General features: G+C 35.6%; 1 protein-coding gene across 2 annotated transcripts in view; it reads left to right on the top strand.

Annotated features, from left to right (window-relative positions):
• The window catches only part of LOC136031028 (uncharacterized), a 55,494-nt gene extending 47,095 nt beyond the window's left edge, over window positions 1–8,399 (top strand). For both annotated transcript variants that reach the window (XM_065710213.1, XM_065710215.1), the window contains exons 5-6: window positions 2,290–2,407; window positions 7,643–8,399. In XM_065710213.1, coding sequence (XP_065566285.1) covers window positions 2,290–2,407; window positions 7,643–7,881 — 357 coding nt within the window. In that variant the 3' untranslated portion in view covers window positions 7,882–8,399. The remainder of the gene's footprint in view (window positions 1–2,289; window positions 2,408–7,642) is intronic.
• The last annotated feature ends 11,771 nt before the right edge of the window (window positions 8,400–20,170 follow it).

Below are 20,170 nucleotides of genomic sequence, written 5' to 3'. Positions count from 1 at the left end.
TCAAAAGAATCGCATTTTAATGCTGATTTTAAATATATAGGTTTCATCAAGTTTAGTTCTAGCCATCAAAAGTTATGAGCCTGAAAATATTTGTCTTATTTTAGAAAATACCCCTTAAAAGTCAGTAAGGGGAAACACCCCTTAAAAGTCTTAGAATCTTAATGAAAATCACACCATGAGATTCAGCGTATAAAAATTGCAGTTGTGATAGAGTCAAACTTTAGCTTAAAGAGCGAGGCCTTGCGGAGGGACAACCCGTTTCATATACGGAGTAATTTCTATTCGTTTCAAGTTTTAATATCGCTCCTTACTTGCAGTTAAAAAAAAAAAAAAATTATTTAATATTTCAAAAAAGCACTGCAAACTGAGTTGTAAGTACTGGTAGTTGAAAAGTGTTTTATTATTGAATTTGTATTTCTAACTTAGTCAAAAATTTTTCCAGTATCGCTGCAGCTTTACAAGTGCAATTAAACGAATAATACAGAATAAGAAATAAGTTATTTTTATCAGGGATCCCTAATCTTCACCTTTATCATATGATATATTTTCTGTGCCTCCAACAAACTTAAAATCGGACCACGTGTCGTAGATTTCGCGATTGCCATCTATTACATTTTTATGGCACTTGGTATTTACCAAGTGACATAGTGATCGCAATTTCTGTCGGTCTGTCTGTCTGTCGATCCTGGTTTTGCTAATTTGGGCACTTCCAGATAAGCTAGGACGAAGAAATTTGGTGGGCGTATCAGGGACCAGACCAAACTAAATTAGAAATAGTCTTTTCACTGATTCGACCATCTAGGGGGGGGGGGAGTTAGATGGCGGTTAATTTGGAAAAATTAGAAAAAAGAGGTATTTTTAACTTACGTATGGGTGATCGATCTTAATGAAATTTGATATTTAGAAGGATATCGTGCGTCAGGGCTCTTATTTTAAATCCCGACCGGATCCAGTCTTATTGGGGGGAGTTGGATGGGAAACCTGATATCTAGGAAAAAGCTTAGAATGGTGAGATCGGGATGAAACTTGTTGGGAAAAATAAGCACAATTCCTAGATACGTGATTGACATAAACGGACCGGATCCTCTCTCACAGGGGGAGTTCAGAGCTCTTATTTTATATCCCGACCGGATTCGGTGACATTGGGGGGAGTTAGAGGGGGAAACCTAGTCCCCCTCTAATCTGGAGTGTTCTGTGTTGAATGTAATCTAGAGTGTAAACATCGGGATGAAACTTGGATGAAAGAGTAAGCACAAGTCCTAGATACGTAATAGACATAACCGGACCAGATCTGGTTTCTTTGGGGGAGTGTGTTTGTGTGTGTGTGGGGGGGGGAGACTTTCAGTGCCTTGGCGAGTTCAGTGCTTCTGGACGTACTAGGACGATGAAAATTGGTAGGAGTGTCAAGTACCTGCACAATTTGACTTTATAACAGTCGTTTCTCCGATTTACCTATTGGGGGAACTGGAGGGGGGGAAATCATAAAAATGGAGGTATGTTTATCTTACGAATGGGTGATCGGATCTTAATTAAACTTGATATATAGAAAGATCTCATGTCTCAGATGCTCCATTTTCAATTCGGGGCATGGAGGGTTGAGGGGGAAAACGGAAATCTTGAAAATCGAACATTTTGGAAAACTCTTAGAGTGGAGAGATCGGGGTGAAACTTGATTGGAAGAATAAGCACTAGTCTTTCATACGTGATTGACATAACCGGACCGGATTCACTCTCTTTGGAGGACTTAAGGGGATTTCTAGTACTTTGGCGAGTTCGAGAATATGTACAAATTATAGATACGTGATTGTCGTAACCGGAGTGGATCCGATCTCTTTGGGGGAATGAGAGGGATTTCTTGTGCTTTGGCGAGTTCGGTGCTTCTTGACGTGCTAGGACGATTAAATCGATAACTCTAGCACTCTTGTTTTATATTTTCTTCTTTATTACTTTTTGCATCCAAGCTTATGGTCTTCTCCTCTGATAGGCTCTTTTGATGAAATAAATTCGGTATCCACTGACAATCGAGTCTATTTTATAGCGTTTTCATCAGAATTTTTCTCACTATATTCAGAAGTTTATCGAACGGCCGAAAAATTATTGTCTGACTGTTGACTGCTAATATTTTTCTTTTGTCCACTTGGGATTCTTGCATGGAAATGGAATTCTGTCAGGTGGGTAATTATGCTCTATCTATGCTTGACTACAATTAAAGATAACATTTTATGTTTTTCGAGCCTAGTGTTTTGTTAATATAATTTTAATTCTTAATATTTTCTTTTCTTCACTTAGGGGTCTCGCATACGAGTCGAAATCCGTCAGCGCTTAAATCAAGTTCCCCAACCCTCAGCCATAATTAATACTACCGAAGAAGAGCAAGGAGTGAATGATGTTAGCACTGCCAGTACTAGTGAGTAGTGAGCTTAGTAAGAGTACTAAACCCTGTTTAAACACTTACTGTAATAACCAAAGAATTATATTTTGCTGTATAGCTGCCCATTCAACAATCTGTCTAAAAATAGAGGCAGCTACCAGGGTCCCTTGCCCATACCGCTTGATTTGGATTACCTCCCTTTCTAAGATTTTGCATTCATTGACATATATTGAAGATTTAATCAATCTTTTGTTCATTTATTCATTCAGATTAGTTCTTTATTCAGAGAGATATTACTTCGTTTGTTCAGTGATATAATTTTATCCCTCCTTAGGTCACCTCCCTTCAGTACATTTTGGAACAAAATTGCCTATTGCTACATTATATGTAAAGAGGTCGATTTAAGTGTCTTCGTTATTAAATCGGTAAATATGGAGCATTTCAAGTAATTGACCTACAAATAAAGAGAACATACTACTCGATGACATTCTTATTCTCTTTCTGAATATAATAATCGCTTTTTTCGCAAAATTAATTTTAGGCCCTTTTAGGACCCTTGAAGATACTAATTTTTCTATATATTTTTTTATATAAAAATAGGTTAAAAATATTTGTTTCAAACTTACTGTTTCATCATAAATCCATTTTTTAAAAGTTAATAATTCACAACAATGATTTGGCAAGATGAAGTTGCATTAAAAAAATTCAAAATAATTCCTCAATGTTTTCTTCTTATTCTGTTAGGCCGCTTAAAAGCTGCGTTTTACCTATATGTTGAGAAATATCAAAGCTGACAGAATAAACATGGGGGATGGAAAATGGAGAAATTTATTTGAATTATTTATGCCAAAAACCGTAGAAAGAAATTATCATTTTCAAAGGTCCAAAAAAGGCTTAGAATCGAGTTCGTGAGAAAAGCGATCATTATATTCAGAAAGAGCATAAGAAATGGCATCAAGTGTTGTGTTAATTTAATTCATAGGTCAATTATATAAACTGCTCCATATTTACCATAAAATCACACTGCATTTAATAACTGGATTACCGTTTAAATATACAAATTTATTCCATTATTACATCATGAGAATTTTGGGAACATAAAAGACAAGCTTGTTCAAATAACTCCCCAAAGGAACACAAGATCGCACAGTCTGCAATTGGAGCCTATGAAGATGAAGATTGCAAGATATAATTCTTACCATCATTCGTTCATACCCCGGGTCATCAGGATCTGGAACAAACTGCCATTCCCAGTCGAAAAGATGAAATCACTGGAAGCCTTCTCCAATAGCCTAAACATAAACATACCACATCTCGAGACTTTCAACGTAGGACGACTTTAAATGGCAATCGTGCCGCAGTCGATCCGCTCTTCGCCCTGCCATAACATTTTTCTTTTAAAAAGGTGTCAGTTGTGTAGAAATTTTGTATTGAGAGGCGTGAGTAATAAGATTATTTATTTATTTTATTTATCTTAAATGAAGAATCACTTCCAACCCCCTAAAAACTACATAGAGGCTCAGTTCTGAACCTAACTAGGAACTTTTAAACAATTTTAATTTGAGGAGCAGGTGAGTATGACCCTCTGTCCCCCCTAGATTCTGAAGAAAACATTTTTTTTTTTGGATTTCTTTATTAAAGATTGGCTGTCTAGTATTTCATTGAAAACATCTAAAAAAAAGAGGAATGTATGGTCAGAGCAGCGAATGCTATATTTGAACAGCATTGAATGGGGATCAAAGGGGAGTCTATTAGTAATAATTTTCATTTCTGTTTTTGCTCCTCAAGAACCGCTCTCCTGTAGTCCTATATGGTGTTATATGTTTAGTTATATAGATTGTAGTATATAGTGACTTAGTTATGTCCTATAGTAATAAAATGAATTTGGTCTCATCTTGGTTATACGGGCCCCAGGGTTTGAACTCAGCTGTAGCAGCACGCCGTTGGGCTCGCAGCTTGATCCCGATTATGCAAAAGTATCTTTGTATTAATCCAAACAGGAAGAAGATGCTAGTTTGTTTAACCATGACCGTATTCAAGGGAGGGGCTTGGGAGTCGGAAGCCCCCCCCCCTTCCCCTTTGAAATTGATGTCCGACTTGTAAACACGTAATAAAAATGGATAAAAATACACTTTTGATGGGGTTCTAACGTTTTTTTTGTAACCTCCTCCCCCTTAAACAAAAATCCTGGATATAGCCCTGATTATAGCCAAAATTAGGTAGATAGGATTATTTACTTTGATCTATTTCCGAATGTAAGTCTAATCGTATCTGTTCATACAAATCTAAGATTCATGAAGCATATGGGTTTTTCTTTTAGTTTCGTTTTATTGATACTTCTGTTCCAAACTTCCATCTATTCTAGTTTCAGAACAAATATGTTTTAAATTTTAACACTGATTGGTCAGTCATAAAATGATCGGTGAAGACTGTTTTCCATATCAAACTGGGAATGGGATTTGTAATCGACGCTGGTAGTTTATTCACAATTGTAACTAAAATTGTAGATGGGCATAAGGAGGTAAATTGATTTGCCTAGCTAGGTCCACTCCCAGTATCTCTGCTCGAGACCTGCATTTGAGACTTTTGATTACATCTTGAGACTTTTGTCGTCTTTAATCTGCAATCATGGCCGGGCTACCCTTTGCAGGTGTAGCTAAAGAGTGTTTTTATAGGAGCCATTATTTGAAAAATTAAAACCGAGTAATTTGACTCTTCTTCCCTCTATACAAACTTTATGACCTTAGTTTTGTAACTTTTTAACTGCCATTATTTCTGTTTTATAAATGTTCAACTGGATTAACCATCTATACCAGCTTACGTTAAACTTTTATGCGATATTCTCTAGCCTACATTTTCATTTTGTTAACATGTAGCTATATTTAGCACCCTATTTTGATATACGCTCTTGAAGAATACTGCCGACTGGTTGGTACGCTACACTTGAAAACCTTTGTCCGTAAGGGTTGACGTTTGAGCTTCCGAATATTTAGTTTGGGACGGGCCATTGGTGGTTCTAGGTCTGGGAAGGGGGTAGCTACCCCCCCTCTTTTCTGACATTGGACTTTAACTTCCTTTGATTTTATATTTTTAGTATCTGTCATTATTAACTGCCATTATATCTATTTTATCACAATGTATCTGGGTTCACCATCTATACCACTCTACAGTCAACGTTTATGCAACATTCCGTAGCGTCCTTAAAACCCTAATTTTCGCTTTATAAACATGTAACTGCATTCAGCATTCTGTGTTCATATACGTTCTTGAAGAATACTGCCGACTGTTTGGCAAGCTAGACTTGAAAATCCTGTGTCCGTAAGGGCAGGGGTTCGAGTCGTAGAGTCGCTAATTATTTAGTTTGGAACGGGGTGTTGGTGATTCTAGGCCTGGGATGGAAGGGGTAGCTGCCCTCCCCTCAGTTATTCTGATATCTGACATTAAATTCCATAGATTTTATATTTTTACACCCTTATAGTATACCTTGCTCCCCTCCCCCCAACAGAATATGATGTCTAAAACCGCTATTGGAACAGGGGTCAGTGGTGTAACTTTGTAAAATCGAACAAAGTTTTCCCAGCTCTAAATGGGTACCTGGAGACATTTGGGAGAAAAACGCGACAAGTGTCGAATTAGTACTTCTGACCGAATGCAGGAAATCGGAAGATCTGGGCCTGCGCTACGCCAGCCATTATGAGAAAAAGTTTAAGCTAAAGTTTACTTGAAAAATAATAAACTTGCAACCGCATTTGAAGAATCAAAAACTTCTCTCATAAACTCTACGATTTAAGCCCCAATCCAATCAGCATTGCTGTTTTCTGGCCTCACATGAACTGTTTTTGGTTTTACCAGTTTAGGGCCTAAACTGTTTAGGGTAAATCGGTGTAAATGGTTTTTGCAGAGTAAAAAGCTCATTCATTTTCCTTGGGAACGCTTTAACTTAAAAGTTGTTAAATTTTCTTTTCTGAACATCCATTCTTTATAAATTGGAGGTACCAAGGGTAGTTGAAATTAAATCTGATTGTTTGGATGATTTAAGTGGAAAATCACACAACCATATATATTGTGAAAAATAGAAAAAATTGGGACTTTTAACGATAAAGACCTTTATATGCAGTTATACAGTACAACCGGGTGCAAAAACAAGAAACTGGATGAGAAATCAGAACAAAGTAAACTAAAAACTTATGGCACCAAACATCTTAAGAAATTTTATATCTCATCTTAAGGTGAAGTTGTCTTAGGGAATCAAGAGGTTGTTAGTTTTTGAACTTTTACGGACGAAACAGGTTGTCAAATCTAACTAATTAGTTTAACTTGGTAACTACTGCCACGACTGCTAACAAATCACTGCAACACCAAGCCGCCTGGGACCAACACAGATATGCTTGCTCATCGTCCATCCCAATCTAGTCAGAACCTCCCTCTTTACACCCTCCCAGAGAGTTCCCATTTTACTTGAATCTTTCTTTACGGCATCCTCACACTTTTAACCGCGTACGACCTGTTTTTTTTTCAAGACGGTTTGCGGAAAAGGACAATCTTAGGAAATTTGTCATGCTTCATTCGCAGAACCTCACCCTACCCTTTCAACCTTTCTTTCATTATAGTCCTAGAAAATGGGATTGAACCTACCTTTTCTTATATCCCACTATTTGAAATACGGTCAGTCAGTTGGGTACCTAAATTAGTCTGTTGACAATATCTCTGGAAAACATCTAGCAAATTTTCTTCCGTATTTTGGATCACCCATGCTTCAGAACCAGTTTTGGTCACTGTCATCACTTTTGATTCCAATATTCTAATCTTCGTTCGCAGACTTATCTTCCTATTCTTCCAATTTTTTTAGTCTTGAGTCTTGGCTATAACTACTTTTAGCTTCTTCATGGCATGTTTTTACTAAGAATACTGCGCACGCTCCTCCTCTATTCAAAGACTCTCTCTTTACACCCTCTTAGGAAGTTCCCATTTCCCTTAAATCTTTCTTTACAGCATCCTCCCATCCCAACCGTGTATGACCTGCTTTTCGTTTATACCTAGAGGGTTAACCGACAAGGACAATCTTTGACAATTTGCTATGCTTCATCTCCAGAACCGTGCCCACCTTATCTGGACCTTTCTCTCGTTATACCCTAGAAAGCTTTTCTTGTTATATTGTGTTGAGTCACATGAAAAAAGACTGTATACTTTCGTACATTTGTAATTTCATATGTTTGAGAATAAAAAAATCAACTTATATGCCAAATTTATTGTATTGTCTTTTTGGTTTAGGCTCCTCGCTTAATCATGGAATCCCAGTTCCTGATATTTACGAATTGGGTGGTCAGATGAAGGAGAAGCAGGGTCAGAAGAAATCAGGATCAGAAGTAAATCGTCAGCAATCTCCTAAAGCCCAGTCCCCAGGAGTCTCGGTTCAGAAGGCAACTCATAGACGTCCACCTAGTCCAGAAGCAGTACGTCCTTCTGAAAAAGAAAACCAGGTTCCTTTGACAGAGTATGAACGACAATGAACGTACTGCAGAAAATTCCGTTTGAGAGAGAGTGATAGTATAGGATGTAATCAAGATGTGCAACGACAGCTTTAATGAAAGTGCAAATAATACAAAAAGTGTGTTAACGTTATAGAAAATTTTAGCCGTGTTTTGATTCTTGTTCGTCTTTATAATTTCTAGTCACAAGCATTTTTATTATTCTTTTGATTGTCTTTTTCGGTAATGCGTTCAGTTCATTTTTTTGTGTATTATGTTTCTGATCTTCTTGAGTAGGCTTTGCGAGGTTAAAGTCTAAAAAAAAGAGAGATAGGTGGAGGATATCAGGACATGTTTATTCTTTAAGAACAATAAATGGGTTTTTTTTTCGCTACAGTTTCGCAGAAAGCGAAAGAATTTTTGGGAATGATTTTACTTTCTCTATATGAACAGAAATATACATTTTGATGCTTGAACGAAATAAGTTTTTAGAAGAATATAAAGGAAACTTGTGTGAAAATTTTAAATTATATATAAGAACTTACATCAAAATGTGAAAATTAAAACTAAAAATGTTTTGAAAAAGTTTTTAAAACATTTTTAGTTTTAATTTTCATATTTTGATATAAGTTCGTATTTATATATATATAATTTTTTTTTCTGGTATTGTGCTAAAGATGGTCCTTGGACATAGGGCCGAAATATCCACTGAATTGAATTCCCATGCCTTGGAAAAAAATTCCCTAATGTTCACTGTCTTGGAAAAAAATTTCCTAATGTTTCTAAGTTGTTTTGCTTGATATCTAAAGCGAGTATGGTCTTTGTCTCTATTTTTGTTACTTCATTCGAATATACTTTGATCCAAACATTATTTTTTTTTTCGCAGGGAAATTTTAACGAATGTATTGACCAACAAGTAGATATGTGCGCAACAACGTATTGTTCTGTATGGCTGCAGCTGGTCAGCTTAGGAGGGGGGGGGGGTGGTCACCCTCTTCTGTCAGAATTTAGTCTTGCATTTACTTTTGTGGTTTTTCCAGGTAGAGATTGAGCTTACAAAGATGAGGATGCAGCTCCTCGTTTTAGACAAGCCCATGGAAGTAGAACTGTCTCTTTTTAATTTCGTAAATCAGATCAGGGGCTACAGTGGTTGCAAATAATAAAAAAAAGGGAAAAATGTTTCTGAAAAGCATATATATCTTTATTTTCAACTATTTGAGTTTAAGACGAAGGTTAGTATGAAGAAAAAAAGTGAAAAACTTTGAGAAACGCATAAAAAACAGATGGAGTTTTGAGAATGAATAAATATCTGGTAAGTTAGCTTCTTCGCAGAAAAGATTATGTTTTCTTCGTAAGGATCCTTAAGTTGCAGAACACGAATGCTTAAAGAAAATTATTCACTTGGTCAAGCCATTAGGTATAAAGCGAGATTGAATTATGTTAAATCTTTATATTTAGAATTTTCCACAAGCCCAGCATTAAAAATATTCAATTGTTATTTAGTGAAGCTTAAAAAATTTCAATAGCTACGTATGAAAAAAAAACTCAAATGAGCATTTTCCTATGAAATATTTTTGACAAAAATTGGCGTAAAATTTGTCAGAACTGAGCATATGCGTAATTAATGTTATCAGCAGTTACTATTTGTCGAATAGGCAACTGCAGCCTAATAAAGTGCAAACCATGGCCCATAGTAGCAGGAATTTTTGATTTGGGTTTTCAAGAGAACGTCATGTGCCAAAAAATTTTACAATAGCGTACTGTTCTAAGCTACAATTTGTATTCAGTTTCAACTGAACAGTAATTTATAATGTTTTGGGAACTTCTAAATGAAATAATGAAATCATTTAGAATCATGAAAAATGATTCTAAATGAAAAACCCCTCAAAAATTAAATCAAATCTATGTAAAAAGTGAATTATCGAATTCTTTTTGTTAAAAAGCCAAAAACCAAGGTTCATAATTCCGTGACTGGAATAAAAGGAAGTATAAGATTTTCGTTTGGATAGCATTGATGTGTCGCTTTTTTTTCCACCCATGGTTATCGAATTGAACCGGCGGTTTTTATGGCACTTGGTATTAAAGTGCTGCCTCAACAGACAAATTTAAAATGATTTGGCTTTAAAGCTGTAGGTACGACGTTAATTGTTTGTTTAATAGAATTGGTAATTGGTTTCTTTGGTCACTGAATTTTATCTCCTTGCTTAATAACAAAATGTCCCTTTATGACCATAAATTATGGATAATGTTCGTCTCTATTTACGTTTATAAGATTCATTCATTTAAATAAAAATCTCCTAAACATTTAGTGCAATGATACCAAACATGGTACAACTATAAAATTTTTGCACATTTCACCTCTACTGGTACAATTTAATACAATCCCACAAAATATTGTACATTTTTCAAAATTGTGGTAAAATTCAGGATTTTTGTACTAATGTTTGTATTCTTCCATCTATATATAATTTTATTTCACCCTGATCTTTTTCGCCATAGTCAGATAAGAGACAGACAAAGCAGTCACCAGTCACCTATTTTCCTTTGTTTGCAAACAGAAACTTCTGGCTTCCAAAGGTCGGACCAAAACAGATCTCCGTGTTTCAAGTCTTACCGATTGAAAATGAAAAGCTAACAATGAAGCTACAATGACACTTTGGATTCATGATGGTCGGGAATCTTTCAAGAATCCCGAGAAAGGACAGTTTTTTCAAGCATATTGGAATGCAGACACTTCAGAATAAAATTTATGTATCGACAAGACTCAGTCTCCCAGTCCTACAGGCCCTGTAATTGATTTTTCGTGTAACCAATGACCAATCACGAGCTTCTAGAATGTTAATGGTTATTTAGTTAGCAGAACTCCAGAAACAGTGAGAAAAAGAAAATCCATGGCCATTAACACTACTAAAACCAATGAAGAAGAATCTCATATATTCTCACCTATTTTGACTAATATTAGAGAACATTGTTCTCACGTGGAAATTTTAGATCGAGACAAAAATATAAGAAACAATCTGGTTGTCGGGAGTGCTATTTCACATTGAGAGTTGAGCCAGAATCTAAAAATAAACTTTAAACTCAAGTTCTATTTGAATGAAAAATTAACGTAAATTTGAAAGGATTGGCAAACTTATAGCAAAGTTCTAACATTATTCGTAGTTTTATTACTCTTTTTATTTATCCTTTCCAATTTATATCCTTTCTGGTTAAGCTTTTGAAATATTGCCAATGACAACAAAAAATAGGAATTCCACTGTTGCATCGCCACGAAATTATTAAAATATTTGCTCTAGTATTTTTCATAGAAAATCATTTTAAAGACTTACCCTCTCCCCTCATCTTGAAAAATACTGCTGAAATTATTTTTTTGTATTTTTTATCAGAAAAAACACTATAAGAAAGCTCCCCTAGATAGTTCTCTAACAAAAGTAAATCCCATCCCCCTCTTCATGTGAGTTGGAACTTTTTCTGAGTAAATGCCGAATTGTTGCATCCTGGTCTGTAGGAGTAACAATCTATTTGTGGCTGTTATTTGGGCTAAGACAGGGGTCAATGATGTCACTGTAAGATTCGCCAAAGTAGACCCAGCTTTCAATAGTTGCCTAAAGAAACCTTGAGAAGAACTCCACCGGGACGTTGGATGATTTGGACCCAACCAGACATTGTACTTCCAATCAAAGACAGTAAAATTGAACTTCACTCAAGCTTCAAATGGAGATTCGGAAAATTATCCGAGCTGTTGGAAACCTTAGTAAAGACATATTTTCACTGAATGGTCATTTATTGGTCAAAATTCAGGAGGTAACAAAGATTACTTAAAAGACATTACTTTTAAAAACATTACAATAAAAATTATTATTAAAAAAGCTTAAAAACACAGAGTGTTATTTCTGAACTACATTTACTAAATAAGTAAAACAAGTTTATTCAACCGAAAGTAAGGAACAACACTAAATTCAAAGCGAACGAAAATTATTCCATATATGAAGGGGTTGCCCCCTTCCTCAATATCTTGCTCGTCAATCTAAATTTTCAGGAGTGGCTCCTTTGTTTCAGGAGTTGTTCTAAAGAAATTGAGTCAAATTGTCAAACTTCAGAGTAAAGAGTAATTTATTGAGGAGGGGAAAAACTCTTCATATACGGAATAATTTTTGCTCATTCGAGTTTTAGTGTTGATCCTTACTTTTCAGTTGTAGAAATTATTTAATTTCTAATCATTCTTCGAATAATACCAGTAAATCTATCTCATCCTGTACAAACAATACCCTTCCCTCAGGGGAAACTCTTCCGTTGAAAGCCCCCCCCCACACGAAAATACACCCCTCTTAAAATTCTTCCGGACCATTCCATCCTTGTTAAAAATCTCCTCAATTCTTCGTAAAATTTCTTGCAGACGATTTAGTATACTTTCATTTGAAAAAAAGACTTCAAGCTCTAATCGTTTTTCTGATCACTTTGGAAATGTGAAAATGGAAATCTGATTACTTTCCATAGAAAATTTTTCCCGGAAATCAAAACAAGCTAAAATTTTCCTCCGGACACTCTTCGCATACAAAATTGATCTGGCAAAGAGAAAGTAACGCAAGACAAATTAAAAAATCCCGTAGAAATCCCCCAGTGCAAGATTTTCTGTAGAAATTTACTCCATGTAAGCTTTTCTTACCCTTAAAATTATCCCCATTGAATTTAAGCCCAAGGGAAAAATCCCGCTCTCTCCAAAAATAATGTCTGTTTACTTAACAATAGCAAATATTCTACGTGAATAATGCACAAATTCATAACTTAAAAACCGATCCCCAGGGACTCTGGTGGGTCATGTTAAATCTAAAGGTATAGTACTATCTCAAAATTTTCCTAATAGAATTTGACAAAGAATTGACCAGGGCAGTCAAATAGTTTTGTTTTCAGACCATGCAGTATCTCCATTGCATTTGCTGCTGCAATTTTCGTGTTGTACTCTGCGACGAACATCGCATGTTGATGCTGAATATAAAAGAAAAATATTTAAGGGGGAAAAACAAACTAATTTTCCATGTTTTTCAATAAACTCAATAGAAATATAAATTAGTATGTAAATAAATAAGAGGGGTTGACCCCTCCTCATTACCTAAATCTATAAGTTCAAAAACTAGTAAAAATAAACCAACCGATAATACTTCACTATGTTTGAAGGATATAGAAAACTTGCGCTTTACTGAAAACACAAAACAACAAAAAGGTTACAGCATAAAAATAAAGCATTTTAGGGAAATTTCATGACTATTTTGAACACAAGCTGAAAGTTAATTCTATCATATACTAGCTGTTGGGGTGGCGCTTTGCGCCCCCCAAGCCCCCCCGCGCGCGTAAGTCGTTACGCGCCATATTAGTTACGCGCCATTGTAGTTGTGTCCCTGTGTCCCACCTGTGAATAGAGATAGATATATACATGTTTTTAACCACGCAAAACATGCGAATATACAACATTCTTCGCTGTCCCATTGTCTGTGCATATAAATAGCATTTATATTCCCTGTGTCCCGGTCGTCATTTGTGTCCTGGTGTCCCAGTTTGTAATTTCTCTTTGAGTGTTCCGGTCGTCATTTATATTCCCTGTGTCCCGGTCGTCATTTGTGTCCCGGTGTCCCGGTCTGTAATTTCTATTCGAACAATCCCTGTGTCCCGGTCCCGGTCGTCATTTATATTCCCTGTGTCCCGGTCGTGATTTGTGTTCGGGTGTCCAAGTCTGTAATTTCTCTTTGATGTTCCCGGTCGCCATTTATATTCCCTGTGTCCCGGTCGTCATTTGTGTCCCGGTGTCCCAGTATGTAATTTCATCAGTTGACAAACATGACGTCAGTCGACAAACAACTTCATGACGCATACAGCTCAATCCTTATAATGACGTCAGTCGACAAACATGACGTCACTCGACACACACACAGAAAGCTTATTTATATATATATACTAGCTGTTGGGGTGGCACTTCGCGCCACCCCAACACCTAGTTGGTGGGGCGCTTCGCGCCCCCCCAAGCCCCCCCGCGCGCGTAAGTCGTTACGCGCCATATTAGTTATGCGCCATTGTAGTTGTGTCCCTGTGTCCCACCTGTGAATATAGATAGATTTATATATGTGTTTCAAACTACGTAAAAATTGCGAATAAACAACATTCTTGGCTTTCCCATTGTCTGTGCATATACAAAGCCGTATGTACTAATAATGACGTCATATGCAAACGCTCTTTTTACAAACAAACAAACATGCATCCACACAACTCGTTTTTATATAGATAGATAGATAGATAGATACAATACAAATTAACTGCGTAAAACTTGCGAATATACAACATTCTTCGCTGTCCAATTGTCGCTGCATATAAATACATTGTCAGGTTTACCGACCCTCGAACATGCAACGTACAATTGTCCATGGGAAAAACAATCAGTATTAAGATCTATACCACATTTTTCTAATGATTGACCTTGAGCTTTGTTAATGGTGATTGCAAATACTAATCGAATTGGGAATTGCAATCTTTTAAATTGAAAAAGCAGATCCGTTGGAATCATGGGAATGCGAGGAATAAGAACAGCCTCACCCTCATAAGGCCCTGTCAAGATTGTGGCCTCTATTAGGTTTTCCATTGTTTTTTTTACGGCAAGTCGCGTGCCATTGCAAAGCTTTGGTGGGTTGATATTTCTTAAAAGTATTATTGGTACGCCTATTTTTAGTTGTAGCACGTGTGGTGGAAATCCTGAAGGATCTATGGAATTTAAAAATTCAGATGGATAATTAACCGCTTCATTTGGTTCCAAAACTGTGTCGACTGACTTGTAAAGGACTGCCTGGTCTCGAATCTTGGTCAAAACAATATTGTTGATTTCGTGGAAGTCTATATTTTTGGGTGCGAGAATCGTTCTTTCACTTAGCCATTTATTATTTTTATAATTTTTTAGAATATTCGGAAATACTTTTTCAATCAATTCATTTTTGGACGTCACTAAATTACAGAAATCAGCAGGTAGTTGTATACGTCCTGAAATTGAGTCTACCGTTTGACCAGAGTCATCGTTTTGCAATCGGACACGCATATTTGTAGTTAATTTTAATATTTTTACGTGTGCCCATCTATTAGAATTTTTTAGGCAAGCATTCATTTCGTCTGCAGGAGTTAAACTACGTAAAAATTGCGAATATACAACATTATTGGCTTTCCCATTGTCTCTGCATATACAAAGCCGTATGTACTAATAATGACATCATATGCAAACGCTCTTTTTACAAACAAACAAACATGCATACACACAACTCGTTTTTATATAGATAGATAGATAGATAGATACAATACAAATTAACTTTGTAAAACTTGCGAATATACAACATTCTTCGCTGTCCAATTGTCGCTGCATATAAATAGATTGTCAGGTTTACCGACCCTCGAACATGCAACGTACAATTGTCCATGGGAAAAACAATCAGTATTAAGATCTATACCACATTTTTCTAATGATTGACCTTGAGCTTTGTTAATGGTGATTGCAAATGCTAATCGAATTGGGAATTGCAATCTTTCAAATTGAAAAGGCAGATCCGTTGGAATCATGGGAATGCGAGGAATAAGAACAGCTTCACCCTCACAAGGCCCTGTCAAGATTGTGGCCTCTATTAGGTTTTCCATTGTTTTTTTTACGGCAAGTCGAGTGCCATTGCAAAGCTTTGGTGGGTTTATATTTCTTAAAAGTATTATTGGTACGCCTATTTTTAGTTGTAGCACGTGTGGTGGAAACCCTGAAAGATCTATGGAATTTAAAAATTCAGATGGATAATTAACCGCTTCATTTGGTTCCAAAACTGTGTCGACTGACTTGTAAAGGACTGCCTGGTCTCGAATCTTGGTGAAAACAATATTGTTGATTTCGTGGACGTCTATATTTTTGGGTGCGAGAATCGCTCTTTCACTTAGCCATTTATTATTTTTATAATTTTTTAGAATATTCGGAAATACTTTTTCAATCAATTCATTTTTGGACGTCACTAAATTACAGAAATCAGCAGGTAGTTGTATACGTCCTGAAATTGAGTCTACTGGGAGCTTTCCGTTTCCAATTGTCAGCAATTGATCTGAAAATGTTTGACCAGAGTCATCGTTTTGCAATCGGACACGTATATTTGTAGTTAATTTTAATATTTTTACGTGTGCCCATAAATTAGAATTTTTCAGGCAAGCATTCATTCGTCTTCAATGGCTCTGGTGGTGCAGCCAATAGAGGAAGTTTAACTTTTCCTGAGGCGCAACACATTCCCATTGTTTCACCATTGAATTTCAAGGCCTTGCAATAGGGACAAATTTTAGACATTGTCCCGATTTGAACACATCTACTCAAACTATAATCATCGACTGGGTTGTACCTGAATGCCAGGCGATAACTTTCAGGTTGCTCTGATTCCTCGGCACGCTTTCTTTTCTTACTTTCTCTATCAGCAGCAAGCCTGATTTCTTGCTGTACTTGTGATTCCTCGGCACGCTTTCTTTTCTTACTTTCTCTATCAGCAGCAAGCCTGATTTCTTGCTGTTCTTGTAATTCCTCGGCACGCCTTCTTTTTTCACTTTCTCTTTTAGCAGCAAGTCTGCTTCCGCGTTGCTCTGGTAGTTCCTCGGCACGCTTTCTGTTCTTTTTTTCTCTATCAGCCTCAAGCCTGTTTCCTTGCTGTTCTTTTGATTCCTCGGCACGCTTTCTGTTCTTTCTTTCTCTATCAGCCTCAAGCCTGTTTCCTTGCTGTTCTTTTGATTCCTCGGCACGCTTTCTGTTCTTTCTTTCTCTATCAGCCTCAAGCCTGTTTCCTTGCTGTTCTTTTGATTCCTCGGCACGCTTTCTTTTCTGACTTTCTCTATCAGCAGCAAGTTTTTTGGCATAGACTCTTTGAGCATCTTCATCGGCTTTTGCCATGGTAAGTTCATCAGTCATTGTAAACTTAAACATTAATAGATTTCTACGTGAACATATGTCTTAAATATCTTGAATGACGTCACCGTCAAAGCAAAAATGACGACAACTAATTTCATGACGTCAGTCAACACAGAAACATGACGTCACCTGATCCACAGACAGACACACGGACAGACAACTTATTTATATATATATAGATATAGATAGATATATATATATATATATATATATATATATATATATATATATATATATATATATATATATATATATATATATATATATATATACTAGCTGTTGGGGTGGCGCTTCCCGCCCCCCTCAAGCCCCCCCGCGCGCGTAAGTCGTTACGCGCCATATTAGTTAAGCGCCATTGTAGTTGTGTCCCTATGTCCCACCTGTGAATATAGATAGATATATATATATATATATATATATATATATATATATATATATATATATATATATATATATGTTTTTAACTACGTAAAACTTGCGAATATACAACATTCTTTGCTGTCCCATTGTCTGTGCATATAAATAGATTGTCAGGTTTACCGACTCTTGAACATGCAACATATAATGGTCCATGGGAAAACAATCCGTATTCAGATCTATACCTCATGATTCTAATGATTGCCCTTGAGCTTTGTTGATGGTGATTGCTAATCGACCATTCCCTGAGTCGCCATCGTCATTTATATATCCCCCTGTGCACTCCGGCGTCCCCTTTGTATTTATGTCCCTGTGTCCCGGTCGTCATTTATATTCCCTGTGTCCCGGTCGTCATTTGTGTCCCGGTGTCCCAGTCTGTGATTTCTCTTTGAGCGTCCCGGGCGTCATTTATATTCCTTGTGTCCCGGTGTCCCGGTCGTCATTTATATCCCCCTGTGCCCCCGGCGTCCCCGTTGTAGTTGTGTCATTTATATTCCCTGTGTCCCGGTCGTCATCCCGGTATACATTCGTTTTTGAATTGGTATATGATGAAATAAATTTTTAATTTTTTCCCTTTTTTTCCTTTTAGTTTTTTTTTATTGGTTTTGACCTTTTTTTAGGTTTTTTAGTTTTTTTCTTTTTTCTTTTTAGTTTTTTTTTGAAGTTTTTATCTTTTTAGTTTTTTTATTTTTATTTATATTTTTTAGTTTTCTTTTTCTCCTTTATTTTTCAGTTATTTTCCTTTTTTTAGTTTTTTTTCTTTTTTAGTTCTTTTAGTTTTTACCTTTTTTAGTTTTTTTTAGTTTTTTAGATGAAAATTTTTTTTAGTTTTTTACCTTTTTTTCTTTTTAGTTTTTTATTGGTTTTTACCTCTTTTTTTTAGCTTTTTTAGTTTTTTTTCGTTTTTTTCTTTTTACTTTTTTTTTAGTTTTTATCTTTTTTATTTTTTTTTATTTTTATTCTTAATTTTATTAGTTTTCTTTTTCTCTTCTATTTTTCAGTTTTTTCCTTTTTTTTCTTTTTTTTTAGTTTTTAGTTTTTTAAGTTTTTTTCCTTTTTTTTAGTTTCTTTAGTTTTTTTAGTTTTTCGGCTTTTTTATTAAATTTTTGTATTTTTCCCCTTTTATTCTTTTTATTTTTTTTTTGGTTTTTACTTTTTTTTAGTTTTTTTAGTTTTTTTTCTTTTTTCTTTTTATTTTTTTTTCTTTTTATTTTTTTTAGTTTTGTTTTTCTCCTTTATTTTTCATTTTTTTCCCTTTTTTATTTTTTTTCTTTTTTAGTTTTTTTAATTTTTTTTATTAGTTTTTATTTTTTTTTTTCTTTTTAGTTTTTTTGTAGTTTTTACCTTTTTTTAGTTTTTTTAGCTTTTTTTTACTTATGTCCTGGTCGTCATTTATACTCCCTGTGTCGTCATTTATACTCCACAGATCCACAGATCCACAGACAACTTATTTTTATATAGATCGAAGATATATATATATAAATATATATATATATAGATAGATACATCTTAGGATTAGATACAACAGCTTTTACATCCTGGTGGCCGAGAATATACTCCACCGAATACGGCTAGAAAGGTCAGATATGACCTTGGACTTTACAACAGAAATTTATAACTACACTTTAGTTATGATTGAAGATTTGTGCTTATCTATTGCAAACAAACTTCTCAAGCATTTGAGAATGCCTTCACCTAATCATACTGCTTCTATTTCTACATGTGTAGAATGGGATCGTGAACAAAGTTACAACACAATTGATCTATTGTCGTATATTACAGACCGGGACACCGGAACACAAGGAATATAAATGACGACCGGGACACTCAAAGAGAAATTACAGACCGGGACACAAATGACAAGCGGGACACAAGGAATATAAATGACGACCGGGACAATCAAAGAGAAATTACAGACCGAGACACTGGGACACAAATGACGACCGGGACACAGGGAATATAAATGACGACCGGGACACAGGGACACAACTACAACGGGGACACCGGAAGAGTACATTGGGGGTATATAAATGACAACGGGGACACAGAGAATATTCGATTAGCAATTACCATCAACAAAGCCCAAGGGCAATCATTAGAAAAATGCGGTATAGATCTGAATACGGATTGTTTTCCCATGGACAATTATATGTTGCATGTTCAAGAGTCGGTAAACCTGACAATCTATTTATATGCACAGACAATGGGACAGAAAAGAAAATTGTACATTCGCAAGTTTTACGTAGTTAAAAACATATATATATCTAAGCGCCACACCAACAGCTAGTATATGATAAAAATAACTAAAAATTAATAGGCTTATACATACAGCTTCAGAAATTATTATACCGCAATCTAATGCATATAATATTATACAAGACATCATATGAAGCGGTAGCCATAAGATAAAGGTTATTTGATACATTAAATACTACTGTATTGGTTATAAAAAATTTATACATACAGCTTTCAGAAATTATTATACTGCAATCTAACACATATAATCTATATATATATATATATAAATAAGTTGTATGTGTGTTATGTCTGTCGAGTGACGTCATTTCCTCATGTCGTCATGAAGTTCGTTGTCGTCATGTTTGTTATGACGATGACGTCATTAAAAGTATTTAAGAAATTCGTTCAAAGACAAATTTTTAATTGTAAGAAGATCGTGGACGGAAAAATATTTAATTGTAAAATGACCGAAGAACCTACAATGGCAACAGCCGAGGAAGCTGCTCAAAGAGTCTATGCCAAAAAACTTGCTGCCGATAGAGAAAGTAAGAAAAGAAAGCGTGCCGAGGAATCACAAGAACAGCAAGAAAACAGGCTTGCGGCTGATAGAGAAAGTAAGAACAGAAAGCGTGCCGAGGAATCACAAGAGCAACATAAAAACAGGCTTGCGGCTTCAAGAGATAATGCCAGCTTAGGAATGTGCAATTTCCGTCAACGAAGGCGTGC

The sequence above is a fragment of the Artemia franciscana genome, chromosome 9 (assembly GCF_032884065.1).
Source record: "Artemia franciscana chromosome 9, ASM3288406v1, whole genome shotgun sequence".
Taxonomy (NCBI): domain Eukaryota; kingdom Metazoa; phylum Arthropoda; class Branchiopoda; order Anostraca; family Artemiidae; genus Artemia; species Artemia franciscana.
Note: the sequence above shows the minus strand (reverse complement) of the source record. Positions and strands in the feature narration are given on the sequence as shown.